The sequence below is a fragment of the Budorcas taxicolor genome, chromosome 21, assembly GCF_023091745.1.
Source record: "Budorcas taxicolor isolate Tak-1 chromosome 21, Takin1.1, whole genome shotgun sequence".
In the NCBI taxonomy this organism is placed as follows: Eukaryota; Metazoa; Chordata; class Mammalia; order Artiodactyla; family Bovidae; genus Budorcas; species Budorcas taxicolor.
Genome location: NC_068930.1, coordinates 74,315,473 through 74,329,852, shown reverse-complemented (window position 1 = coordinate 74,329,852; position 14,380 = coordinate 74,315,473). Strand labels below are relative to the sequence as shown.

The 14,380-nt window shown below is 40.8% G+C and overlaps 2 protein-coding genes across 3 annotated transcripts in view; one reads left to right on the top strand and one right to left on the bottom strand.

Moving 5' to 3' along the window:
* Positions 1-9,695, bottom strand: part of LOC128066922 (uncharacterized) — a 28,226-nt gene extending 18,531 nt beyond the window's left edge. The window contains exon 1 of the mRNA XM_052660047.1: positions 9,561-9,695. Coding sequence (XP_052516007.1) covers positions 9,561-9,657 — 97 coding nt within the window. The 5' untranslated portion in view covers positions 9,658-9,695. The remainder of the gene's footprint in view (positions 1-9,560) is intronic.
* A 469-nt stretch (positions 9,696-10,164) lies between these two features.
* Positions 10,165-14,380, top strand: part of LOC128066411 (signal recognition particle 54 kDa protein) — a 68,621-nt gene continuing 64,405 nt past the window's right edge. For both annotated transcript variants that reach the window (XM_052659455.1, XM_052659456.1), the window contains exon 1: positions 10,165-10,369. The gene's annotated coding sequence lies outside the window, so the exon portion shown is untranslated. The remainder of the gene's footprint in view (positions 10,370-14,380) is intronic.

Here is a 14,380-nt window from a genome sequence, read left to right as displayed (position 1 = left end):
CAAAGAAGAACAGAATGCTAAAACGGTTCCATTTACCCACAGGAAGGCAAGAGGCGATAACAAGAAATTGAGAAACAGAAGGGTCAGAAAGGAAACAAACAATAAAATGCTATACTTAAGTGCTAACATATAGTAAGCTAATTGTAAATGGTCTAAATACATCAATCAGAAGACAGAGATGGGCAACACAGATTTAAAAAATACAACTCATCCTGGGTTGGGAAGATCCCCTGGGGTAGGAAATGGCAACCCACTCCAGTGTTATTATGCTGTCAATAGAAACTCACTTTAAACATACCAGGAAGACTGAATATAAAAGGATGGGAAAAAAATTGTGCCAACAGTTAAAAAAAAAATAGGGTGGCTATACTAATATGAAATAAAATAGACGTTAAAGCAAAAAAAAAAATTATTAGGGACAAAGAACATTACATACTGATAAAAGGATCAATCTATCAAGAAGACACAGTGATCTTAAATGTGCATACACTGAACAAACAGAGCCTTAAAATATCAATACATGAAACAAGGACTTCTCTGGATGTCCAGACAGTGGTTAAGACTCCATGCTTCCACGATCCCCAGTTAGGGAACTAAGATTCCACATCCAGCATGGCAGTGGAGAGGTGGGCAGAATGAAACAAAAACTGACAAAGCTGAAAATAGAAAAATTCACAATTTCAGCTGGGGAGTTCAACACAATACTGACAGGACTACAGGGCAGAAAATCAGCAAAGATATAGAGGAACTGAAGAATATCATCAATCAACAAGATCTAATAGATATGTATAGAACACTCCACTAAACTGCAATAGAATACACTTTTTCTAAGTGCCCACAAAAGTCACCAAGATAGACCATATTGAGTCAAAACAAGTATCAAAATTTTTTAACGAATTTAAATCATACAGAGTATCTTCTCTGAACATAATGGAGCCAAAGTAACAGAAAGACAACAGGCAAGTAGCCAAATGCTCAGAAAGTAAACAGACTTTTAAATAATGATTGCTACATAATCAACAGGGAATAGAGCATTCAAAAAGATACAGAACAGATTCAGGCAAAAATGCACAAATAATTTTCAAAGATTTAAAAGCAATTAGTGGAGAAAGAACAGCCTTTTCAACAAGTAGTGCTGGAGCAAATGGACATCTACAGGGGAAAAAATCAACTTCAATCTAAACTTCACACTTTATACAAAAGTTAACTTAGGTCAAAGAACATGTAACATACAAAAGGACAATTCTTTTAGAATTCTGTAAAAAAAACCTTTTTACAAAACTCTTTTAGGGTTTGTAAAAAAAAAACCTTAGCACCTGAAACTAACACAGTATTGCATAATTTTTAAGTAAATAGGGAAAAAAAGTATAGGAGAAAATCTTCAGAATCTAGGGCCAAAGAGATCTTAAACTTAACATCAAAAAACAAAAACAGGGTAAATTGGACCTCATTAAAAACTTTTCCTCTGCAAGTTCTGTTAAGAGAATGAACAAGCAAATTACTGGGAGAAAATACTGCATACATACATCTGACAAAGGGCTTTTATCTAAAATAATAAAGAACTGTTAGTCCATTCTAAAGGAGATCAGTCCTGGGTGTTCTTTGGAAGGAATGATGCTGAAGCTGAAACTCCAGTACTTTGGCCACCTCATGCGAAGAGTTGACCTATTGGAAAAGTCTATGATGCTGGGAGGGACTGGGGTCAGGAGGAGAAGGGGACGACAGAGAATGAGGTGGCTGGATGGCATCACCGACTCGATGGACATGAGTTTGCGTGAACTCCGGGAGTTGGTGATGGACAGGGAGGCCTGGCGTGCTGCGATTCACAGGGTCGCAAAGAGTCGGACACAACTGAGCGACTAAACTGAACTGATTCATTATTTGTATTTATTTTATAAATTTATATTATAAATTTGGAGAAGGAAATGGCAACTCACTCCAGTATTCTTGTCTGGAGAATCCTGTGGACAGAGGAGCCTGGTGGGCTGCTGTCCATGGGGTCACACAGAGTTGGACACGACTGAGGCGACTTAGGATGCATGCATGCACTGGAGAAGGAAATGGCAACCCACTCCAGTGTTCTTGCCTGGAGAATCCCAGGGACGGGGGAGCCTGGTGGGTTGCAGTCTACGGCGTCACAGAGTCGGACACAACTGAAGCGACTTAGCAGCAGCAGCAGCATAAATATAATTTATATTATGTAATATAAATGTAAACATATTTATATTTATAAAAATATATTTATACTACTTATTTATATTATTTATTAATAACTATTTATTACTTCTGTTTACAATAGAAAATGGGCAAGAGACATAAACAGATACTACATCAATGAGGATATACAAATGGCAAATAAACACATGACAAGATGTTTAACATTATTTGAGACAGGGCTTCCCTGATGGCTCAGTGGTAAAGAGCCTGCCAATGCAGGAGACACAAGCTTGATCCCTGATCTGGGAAGATCCCACATGCCATGGAACAACTAAGTCCTTGTGCCACAACTATTGAGCCTGTGCTCTAGAGCCCAGGAGCTGCAACTACTGAGTCCACGTGCCACAACTACTGAAGCCCCCGTGCCCTAGAGCACGTGCTCTGCAACAAGAGAAGCCACTGCAGTGAGAAGCCCACACATCACGACCAGAGTAGCCCCTGGTCTCTGCAACCAGAGAAAAGCAATGAAGACCCAGCACAACCAAAATAAATAAACAAATGAAATTATTAAAAAAAAAAAAAAGAATTGGGAAAAACCCCCAATGATATATCATTATATAATTTTCAGAATGGCTAACATAAAAATACTGAAAATACCAAATGCTAGTGGACAGAGAAGCCTGGAAGGCTGCAGTCCATGGGGTCACTGAGGGTTGGACACAACTGAGCAACTCCACTTCACTTTTCACTTTCATGCATTGGAGAAGGAAATGGCAACCCACTCGTGTTCTTGCCTGGAGAATCTCAGGGACGGGGAGCCTGGTGGGCTGCCGTTTATGGGGTTGCACAGAGTCGGACACGACTGAAGTGACTTAGCAGCAGCAGCAGCAGCAGTAATACAGGTCTTCCTTACTAGCAAGTGGCTCAGTGGTAAAGAATCAGCCTGCTAATACAGGAGATGCAGGAGAAGATGTGGGTTTGATCCCTGGAGGGGGCAGGGGGCGGGGTGGGGGTTACATCCCCTGAAATAGGAAATGGCAACCCATTCCAGTATTTTTTTTAAACCTTTAGTTATCTGGCTGTGCTTGGTCTTAATTGTGGCAACGCAGAATCTCTGACCTTCCTTGTGGCACATAGCTGTGGCATGTGAATTCTTAGTTGCAGGATGTAGGATCTAATTCCATGACCAGGGATCAAATCTGGGCCGCACGCATTGGGAGCATGGTCTTATCCACTGGGCCACTAGGGAAGTCCCCATACTCCAGTATTCTTGCCTGGAGAATTCAAGGGACAGAAGAGCCTGGCAGGCTATAGTCCATGTAGTACCAAAGAGTCGGACATGACTGAGCGTGCAGTGCATAGTGAGGATGCAGAGAAACAGGATCACAGTCACTCTGGAAAACAGTCTGGCAGTTCCTATAAAACTAAAATTGCACTTACTATATGATGCAGCAATTACATTCTTGGACATTATCACAGAGAAATGAAAACTTATGTTAACACAAAAATATGTACATGAACGTTCACAGAAACAGTATTTGTAACAAAGGCTTTTTACTGGTCTGGATACCTCATATGGCTTTTTTACTCACATGTGTGGTGCCCAGGCTAGGACAGCAGAAACATGCAGGCTGGTTGGACATCTTGCTCCCCATGAGCTAGCTGGGACTTCCTGACACTGTGATGATCTCAGGGTAGTCAGACTACACACATGTTGGCCAGATTCTCCCAGAGCAAGTATTCCAAGAAGCAGGAAGTAGAAGTTGGTTTCTTAAGCCCTAGGTCTGAAACTGGCCTGCTGTCATTTCTGTCAAATTCTATTGGCCAGAGGTGTCACAGAGAGCACCCAAATTCAAAGGGGAGAGAGAACACAGACCTGACTTCTCATGGAATTTAAAAAAACTTTATAGAGGTAGAACTGACCTACAATAAATTGTGCATATTTAAAGTGTACAGTTATATGTTTTGACATATATATATAAAACATGTAGTATGAAAGATCACTATAACCATGATAGTGAATATAGTCATTATCCCCAATATCTCCTCCTGCCCCTCTGTAATCCTTCCTTCTCTCTAATCCCCTACCAACCCAGCCACCAGAGATCTATTTTCTGTCAATATAGATTAGCTGGCATTTTCCTAGAGGTTTAGATAAATGGAATACGAGTAGGAAGTCTTTTTTCAGTATGGTTTATTTCACTTAGCAAAATTTGTCTATGTTGTTGCACAAACAAACACTTCATTCATTTGCCAAGTAGTATTCCATTATAAAAGTACACCACAATTTGTTTATCCATTAACCTGTTTCTAAGGGAGATGCCTTCCTCCTCCCCCTTTTCTTGCCATATTGTATTGGCTAGAAGCTCTCTTACACATAATCCCCCAATGGTTCAGAGGGTAAAGAATCCGCCTGCAATGCAGGAGATGCAGGTTCGATCTCTGGGTTGTAAGACCTCCTGGAGGAGGAAATGGCCACCCACTCCAATATTCTTGCCTGGAAAATCCCATGAATAAAGGAGCCTGGTGGGCTCCAGTCCATGGGTCGCAAAGAGTCAGACATGACTGAGCGACTAACACTTTCTATTACATAATCACTCAGTTATTGTAGCTGTTAGTTACAGGCTTCCCTGGTGGCTCAGATGGTGAAGAATCTGTCTGCAATGCAGGAGACTGGGGTTCGATCCCTGGTTCAGGAAGACCCCCTGGAGAAGGGAATGGCAATCCATGCCAGTATTCTTGCCTGGGGAATTCCATGGACAGAGAAGGATGGTGGGGTATAATCCATGGGCTTGCAAAAGTTGGACACGACTGAGCGACTAACACTTTCAGCAGCTCTATTATGATGCTGGCTAGAAGTGATGAGTACAAATCCCTGTTTTGTTCTTAGGGGAAAGAATTCAGTCTTTCACCATTAAGTATGATGTCAGCTGTAGATTTTTCATAGATCCCCTTTATCAGGTTGAGAATGTTTCCTGCTATTCCTAGTTTGGTTAAGTGTTTATCAGGAAGAGATGTTGGATATCATCAAATGCTTTTCTATGTCTCTTGAGATGATCATATAGTTTTTCTTTTCAGTTAATATAGTGAATTACATTGCTTGATTTTCTAATGTTAATCTAACAGTGCATTTTGGAATAAATCACTTGTTCATATTATCATTTTTATATATCGTGGCCATTTTCAATACACAATAAATGTGCTGAAGAGAAAAGTACAATTATTTTTACTTATTTGACAGAAAAATTTTGTTTAAGAGGTATGCATTTGCCCAGTGTATCTTTTTAATTTCTGGAAAAAACAATCTATTTACCTCATATACTTGATAACTTTCACAAATTCATAATGTTTTAATAAAGGTTGGAAAATCTATAAGTTATGTGGCTACTTCCTCAGTAGTAATACAATGTAGAACTGGAATAGTATGCTGTTTGACAAATGTAACTAGATCCCAGCCCTTTGCTTTTTAGATTTAGTAGGAATTTCAAAGAACCTCTAACAACTTTCTAACTGCTGCTAAGCAGCCTGTTCAGTGAAGATGTATTTAAAATACAGGAAGCAGAGAACCTTCTAAAAGCTTCTATTCATCTACAATTATCTTCCTTAAATATTAAAATATTTTCTTGATGATTTTATTAATTTCCTTAGAGCATATCTCACTTTTCTATCCTTTGTAACTTTTAAAAAATTTATTAATTGGAGGATAATTGCCTTACAATGTTGTGTTGGTTTCTGCCATACAACAATATGAATCACTGTTGAGTATACAATATCCCCTCCCTCTTGACCCTCCCTCCCACCCCACCCTGCATTCCACCTCTATGTCATCACAGAGCACAGGGCTGAGCCCCTGTGCTATAGTAACTTCCCACTAGCTATCTATTTTACACATGGTCGTGTATGTATTTGTAACTTGACCCAATAGAAACTTTTACACGTTGTTGGTCTGACATCCTCATTTGTATATGTATATTCAGGAAAAATTCAGAGGCTTCAGAATAGTGTTTGTTAACAGACAACTGTTAACAAAATGCAATTTTTAATATGCCTAATGGGGACCGCACATATAGTTCTGGCTCTCAGTTCCCTTAATAGATTGTAGTTACTCTCCTATATGTTGAAAGCTAAGCCAAGAGTCCATTTCATATACATACACGAAGTAGTATGTATATAAAGAAGTAGAAAAGAACAGATGCTCTACCATGAGATTAGAGTCAATGCACTGAGATCCTGTTATATTTTTTTACTCTTTTATTTATTTGCAGCGGGAGCTGTCTTTGCGTGCTTTGTCCCTCAACTTTGTTTCATCCCTCCTATAAAGTGAAGTGAAGTGAAGTGGCTCAGTTGTGTCCGACTCTTTGCGACCCCATGGACTGCAGCCTACCAGGCTCCTCCATCCATGGGATTTTCCAGGCAAGAGTACTAGAGTGGGTTGCCATTTCCTTCACCAGAGGATCTTCCCGACCCAGGGATTGAACCTGGGTCTCCCGCATTGTAGGCAGACGCTTTACTGTCTGAGTCACAGGGGAAGTGTTTTTCATCCCTCCTATACCAGTGATCATTTGTTTCTAGACCTTTGGTATAAGCTGTACTAAAGTAAATACAGGGCCTATCTTTATTTTTTCTACATCTTCAGTTTATATCAGACGTTGACATGTGCTTATCTCTGTCCTGGTCTACGATTCTGGTTCTATTAGCTTGATTCCAAATGACCCCAGGTCTAGGTATGATAATTCCACTATTTCTTCAGAGAACAACAATATTATTCTTTCTTCTGTGTATTTAAAATTATTGTGATTTTACTTGTTAGAAATATGTAGTTTTTTTAACTTTCAATAAATTCTATGAAGCTCAAAACCAAAATCATAAAGCCTATTATTAACTCTTGCTATTCCACTAAATGGTATAAAAATTCAAGCAGAGTTATAATTAACAAAGGTCTAAGCAAATATCATACAAGTAAGACATCATGCCATAATTTTTTTCCCCTGGAAGAAGGGAATTAGGGAAATGAAAAATTGCTGATTGGAAGAATCTTTTGTGCTGTATTTAATAAAAAAAAGTACACGATGAGTTTCAGTTGTGGAGGCAATAATGATGATGGTTGCACAATGTAAATGTATTTCATGTCATTGAACTGTACACTTGAAAATGGTAAATTTTATATTATGTATATATTATATTACCACCTAAAAAAGGTTTACCAATAAATTACACTACCTTTTAAGATTTATATTAAAACATACTCCTTCGTCTTAAGCTAAAGAAAAAAAGTATGGTCACTCAGTTGTGTTTGACTCTTTGTGACCCCATGGACAATAGCCCGCCAGGCTCCTCTGTTCATGGGATTCTTCAGGCAAGAATAAGTGACACTTATTTCTTAAAATATTCATTGTAATAAACATTTTTCAGAAACTCAGTTTGTTTTTTTAAATTGTTTAACAAACTGCTTGAGCACCTCTGACTACAGGATCTGTTGGAGAAAGACAGAACATGGTGTTAGAAAAAGTAGAAACATATTCTTTAGGCAACAGTGTTGGGTCTTCTTGTTTACAAAATCATCATCCAAAACGCACTTTCAGTGATTTCGGAAAAATGGAGTCTCAGCTGATGCTTCTAAAATTGGAGATTTAGATTACAAATGGTTCCACAAAACTGAAAAATCCTGACAGCAAGGATATTTTAGTAATTGTGCAATTGCCAGAAACAGGCAATAGATGGCAATTTTGCAGGCACCCAGGGGATTTTGGAATAAAAGATCTTATATTAAAAAATACCAATCTTGAATCTTCTTCTTCATAAAGAAGACTGAACGTCAAAGAATTGATGCTTTTGAACTGTGGTGTTGGAGAAGACTCTTGAGAGTCCCTTGGACTGCAAGGAGATCAAACCAGTTACTCCTAAAGGAAATCAATCCTGAATATTCATTAGAAAGACTGATGCTGAAGCTGCAGCTCCAATACTTTAGCCACCTGATGCAAAGATCCAACTCATTAGAAAAGACCCTGGTGCTGGGAAGAATTGAAGGCAGGAGGAGAAGGGAACGACAGAGGACGAGATGGTTGGATGGCATCACTGACTGAATGGACATGAGTTTCAGCAAGCTCCGGGAGATGAAGGACAGGGAAGCCTGCCTGCTGCAGTCCAGAGGGTCCCAAAGAGTCAGACACGACTGAGCGACTGAACAACAATCTTGAATCTTGTCTGTGTGTAAAAATATGAAGCTACCTCTTTGGTTTTCTCTACTTTCCAGGCTAAATCTCACTAGCAGATGTCCAAAGTAATTTTATTTTGGCATCTTAGCTAAAATGATCTTCCAAAATGTGTAAAAGTAATAACAATAATGATAACACCTAAATGATTATTGACTCTAACAACACAAAGAGAGAGAAGTTCCCGGAAGAACCTCATGCCTGAAAGTCTAAAACTGGGAGTCATCAGCAAACAGGAATATTTCATGTCTGGCTGAAAATAAACATGGAATCAACGTTTAGGAGTACAGAAGGAGAGCATGGTTTGGAGGAGTTCTCAAACGAGGAATATCCTATTTTTTTGTGCTTTCACCAGCTTTCACTATGCTAAAATAGATCTACCTCCATTCTTCAATAACTCGACCTAATTACACATTTCAATTCTAACGTGTGCTTTTTTAGTATCACTATTAATATTATTCAAAACAAAGTCTTCCCCTCCCCTCTTTCTCTCTCTCCCCACCCTGGAACAACTCCTTTAAATGTATGGACTATTAAGACTAGTTGGGACTTCCCTGAAGCTGATGGTAAAGAATCTGCCTGCAATGCAGGAGACACGGGTTCAATCCCTGGGTCAGGAAGATCCCCTGGAAAAGGAAATGGCAACCCACTCCGGTATTCTTGCCTGGAGAATCCCATGGACAAGAGGAGCCTGGTGGGCTACACAGTTCATGGGGCTCGCGAAGAGTCACGACTGAGCAACTAACACACACATTGAGATTAGCTACATGTGACTTTGCCTACAGGGTAAAAAACTTTCAGTTCTACAGTTTAAAACTTATATTGCAAAGGACTTTTTCAGGTAGTATCCTATTGGTCGTCCCAAATTTGTAGGAGTAATGGGGAGGTGGGCTAACCCATTCCTCCCACCTTTTTTTCCTTTAGGAATGAGAGTAGACACTATGCGGCTTTAGCTGACAAAGTCTGTGGCGGTATCATAAAACCCAGAGCCGGGTCTTTCTGCACCCAGTCCTAAACTGGACTCTTACTCTGCCGATGCTTGCGATATGCCCGGGTCAACCCGCCAGGTAGCAGAGCAGAGACCAGCACCTCTACCCCATGGAAGGCTTCTGGCCTCACCCTAGGTCCCCAAGGCCAGCGCCCACCGCATATCCTTGCCCCAACCGTCTGACTCTGGCTCTGATCGCTTACGGGTAGTTCGCATCCACTGCAGAAGCGCTGGGAGGTCTGCCGGAGCCACCGTACGGAGCAGTTGCAGTACTGCGAGCCGCGCGGCGCGAAATTCCATGTTGGAGAAGAAAGCAGAGCAGCGGAAGGTTCGCACTGCGCACGCGCAGGTAGAGGCCGGTTCAGACACCCGATTAGACCCGGCGTGGAACCCGCCTCCCTCGGCTACCAAAGTCTAAGCCCCGCCTCCTACTTGGTGTTCTCACGTGCTCCTGGGACTCCCTACTCTGAGACATCCCTCCCCCCACCCCCACCTTTCATAATTCCCCTCTTAGCTGGTGATGCTCAGCCAAGTCATTTTTCTTTAGGTGGCGCCTGGAGTCTGGACATCTTTCCTGAGATCGCATCCCCAGAAAGCCTCCTATCTTCATACTAACTATAATGCCGCAGATATTAAGCGATAGAAACGAATGTCAAAGGCCAGTCAAGGCAAAGAAACATCTCAATACACTCTCTGTAAACACACTGTAGACACGCGCCGAGTGCCCCGGAAGCGGAAGTGTATCCCCTTCTTGAAAGGCTGGACTACGCCGAGTGGTGACGTTTCCTCATTGGGCGGAAGGTTCGGTGGCAGTCGTCGGGCTTCCAGCTGGTGGGAGTTGGCGTTGCGGTACTGGGCGCTGGAACCCTAGTTTATCCAGTTTGGGAAGTCGGGCTGTGGGGTCGCACCTGTCTGTCTGATCCCCGCGTTCCCTGGTTTCCTCCCCCGGCGTGGGGCTTCGCGAAGGTCTCCCCGGCCCTTTTGGGCCACGGCGGTAGCGGTGCCTTTTGCGGTAAGTGTCTGCTTTTTCCCGCCCCAGACTACCGACTGGCAGCTGGGGGCAGCCCCAGTCCTGCTCAGCGGGGTAGACACTCCGCAGGGACTCGGCTGCTTTGGCCACCAGCTTTCGTCATCGAGACAGAGGTGCGCTGGCCCATTTTCGTCTCTTGTCCCTCACCAGAAGTTTTGTTAAAAGATGCCTTTAAAATTGTCTTCAGATTTGCCAGAGCCAAATTAAACGTAAGCGATTTCAGCCCTGACTCTGTTTTGCTGTCCTGATCAAGCATTTAGATGTGGCTGCTACTCCGAAAATCTGTTGACTTGTACCAGATTTTATTTTTCCACGTTAACTTGTGTCTAATTAACAAAGTGTCCCGCCTGTAGGAGGCTTTAAAAAGTGATTAAGGGATATCAGTTCAGTGCCGTTGACGACCTAAGATATACTGGTGGCTCTGTCCGTAGCATCTGGTGCTACTAGCCGTTTCTTGAAACTCTCCCCTGTTGACGTTGTTGATGCTGTTCTCACATAGTTCTTTCATATGCTTCATTCAACAAAATATTTACTCTTTCTTAGCTATAAGGATACAGAAATGAATGACTTGAACCCTGGCATTGAGGACCTAACAGTACAGTGATACAGAGACACATAAATATACATCATAATCAAGATGAGTAATGAGAAGTTCTAGTAAGGTGTAAAGAGGCATGAGAGCTATGGGAACAAAGATTTGTGACCTTGAGCAAGTTGATATTCCAATCTAGCCTCAGTTTCCTCATCTACCTTAGTTTGAGAATGGAAGATTAGGTAACATGTTTGGTACCGTGCCTAGAATACAGCAGTGGTGGTGCCAAAGGGGAGGGGAATTATTTCCTTCAAACTTCTTTCCCTTGATTTTTTGATCTGGTCAGTTAGTAGAAAGCTAAATATAAAGTCCTGTGCAAAAGCATCTACAAGCCCTCCTTGAAAGAGATTGATTACTCCTGTAACTTCACTTATCTGGAAATTCTGGACCTGCCACTGGAATACAGTAAGATAATCATAAATGGTAGCTTTTAATTTTTTTTTAATTGGTTTTCTTCTGTATGCCTTTGCAAAGGGAATTGGTAAAAGCTTCTCTCCTTCTGATTATTCTCAAAGTCTCAGTGGACTCCTTTTAGTTGGTGGTTCACCATTGCCTTATTCCATAAGCTCTCTCTCAGAGTTCTCATCTACTTCCATGGTATTATTGTTGTATGCCAACCATTTCCACATCTTTTTCTCTAGCCCCCGTTTCATGAAATAGTATTTTAGTTTCTGCAAATTCAGTAGGTCTAAAACCAAGTTCACTGCACCTTCTTTTTGTTCCCCTTTTTATTACACTCGTTTTCCTAGTTTATCTCAGAGTTTTGACCTTGGGTTTCTAGTTAAATTTTGTGGTATTTGTTCAATTTTTAAAAGAATAATGAAGTGAACACTAACTATCCAACCTGCCGCTGCTGCTGCTGCTAAGTCGCTTCAGTCGTGTCCGACTCTGTGTGACCCCATAGACGGCAGCCCACCAGGCTCCCCCGTCCCTGGGATTCTCTAGGCAAGAACACTGGAGTGGGTTGCCATTTCCTTCTCCAATGCGTGAAAGTGAAGTTGCTCAGTCGTGTCCAACCCTCAGCGACCCCATGGACTGCAGCCTTCCAGGCCCCTCGGTCCATGGGATTTTCCAGGCAAGAGTACTGGAGTGGGGTGCCATTGCCTTCTCCGAACTATCCAACCTAGTAGTAGAATATTGTAAATAACCTTTAAAGCCCCTTGAATCTTGCCTCTATTAACTCTTTAACTTTCAAATCAGCTTCTCTTTTTTGCGTTCCATTCATTGGTTAATGGCATCACTAACCACCTGGTTATTCAAACTAGAGCCCTCAGTCATTTTTGCCTGTGTTTCTCCTTCATTCTCCATAACCATTTGATCATTAGGTCCTATAGATTTTGCTTTATGATTAACCCCTAACTTGAGCCCTGTCCCTCTGTTTTGTGTTCTTCCTTAGTTCAAGCTCACATCTCTTGAATAGACTTTTGGAGTATGTTTAGTATATGTAGTCTCCTTACTCTCCAGTTTTTCCTCCCTTCAATGGCTTTGTTACATTGTCTCTAATTTTTAAATTATAGAACAGATTTTTTCATTCTCTTGTTTCCCTTAATGAGTGTTGCTTCATGCAGTGATTGTTAACCCTGGCTGCACATCAGTATAGCCAGTAAAGTGTTTCAAAACATAGGTGCCTTGTTTGGCTCTCCTAATCAAGAATTTAGATGAGGCCAGTTCCCCCATAATCTTCTGATGTTACCATTCCTGGAGATTCTGATTGAATACTTCATTTTTAGCTGACAGGTGTTAGCTGAATGCCATTGAAATTGCCCATTACTTGAGCATATGCCTCATCCCTCCTCATCCATATTTTCAGGCTGTGTTCTTTTTAGCTTCAAGGCAAACTATTTCCAAGGAGTTCTTTTGAGTTTGTTTTAATTTTCCTCCTGGTAACAGTTTACATAAAGATTCTTTTTATGATTGACTTGACAGCCAGAAAGCATCTTAGAGAATTGATTCCCAGTGTTTTTGAATTATTAGCTATTGTTGCTAATTGAATTTTTGGTATACATTTTCCGCTATTAAGCCATGAAGTGTTGCAGTGGTTTTATTTTTAATGTTAAAATGAGTTTTAAAGTTGTTTTAAAATTTGAAAACAGAATCATTGTATTGAAGAGAATATTTCCTAATATTGATTGGTGTAAAATAAGACAGAGAAGTCAGTGGTGGCATGATACCTAATTTATTTTCTGAAGTTAACAGAGGAGTCTTGTCTGTGTTAACTTGATGTAATTTATTGATTTGAAGTTAGAACTTTGCTCATGCTGGAGCAATTCCTGGAGCACATAGTAGGTGTATAATGAGTGACTGACTAACTAAATACAAGGGGTAATTCTGTCTCAACCTCTAGAATAATATCATTCTAATTCTCACAAAGAGCTCTTTGAAAAATAACTTTCCCCTTAACAAAAAATAATTCTCATAGTCGTTACCAACAATTTGAAAATTACAGGAATGTATTAGAAAATTTAAATTACTATTCACCATCTAAAGATGACAAATGTTATTATTTTCTAGCAGCTTTACTACAATAGAAAAGGGTACAGTTCAGTGGTCTTTAGTGTATTTGCACAGTTGTGCAACCATTCAGGGCTTCCCACATGGTGCTAGTGGTAAAGAAACCGCCTGCCAATGGAGGAGACTTAAGAGACACAGGTTCCATCCCTGGGGAAGATCCCCTGGAGGAGGGCTTGGCAACCCACTCCAGTATTCTTGCCTGGAGAATTCCATGGACAGAGGAGCCTGGCGGGCTGCAGTGCACGGGGTTGCAAAGAGTCAGACGCAACTGAGCATGGACAACCATCACTGCCATCAATTTTAGAACATTTTCATCACTCCAGAAAGAAACCCCATGCCCACTGATACTTCTCATTTCCCCCTAATTCCCAAACCCTAAGCAACCATTAATCCACTTTTCTTTATAGGTTTTTCTCTTCTGGACATTTTATATAAGTGAAATCATATATTCTTTTGTCACTGGTTTCTTTCATTTAGCACAACGCTTTCAAGATTCATTCATGTTGTGACGTGTATCAGTACTTCATCTCTTTTGATTATCACATAATATTCCATTTGGTGGGTATGCCACATTTTTATTTATCCACTCATCAGTTGAGGGATATTTGGCTTTTTTTCCCCCTTCACTTTTTGGCTAGTGTAAATAATGGTTCTAGTGACCATTTAAGTATAATTCTTTGTGTAGATGTGTATCTTCCTTTTTCTCGGATGTACCAAGGAGTGGAATTGCTGGGTCATACAGTAACTTTGTGCATTTAAAATTTTGAGGAATCGCCAAACTGTTTTCTAAAGGGCTGTACCATTTTACGTTCCCACTAGCAGTGTATGAGAGTTCCGATTTCTACGCATTCTCACCAAAACTTGTTATTACAGTTATCTCAGTGTGGGTC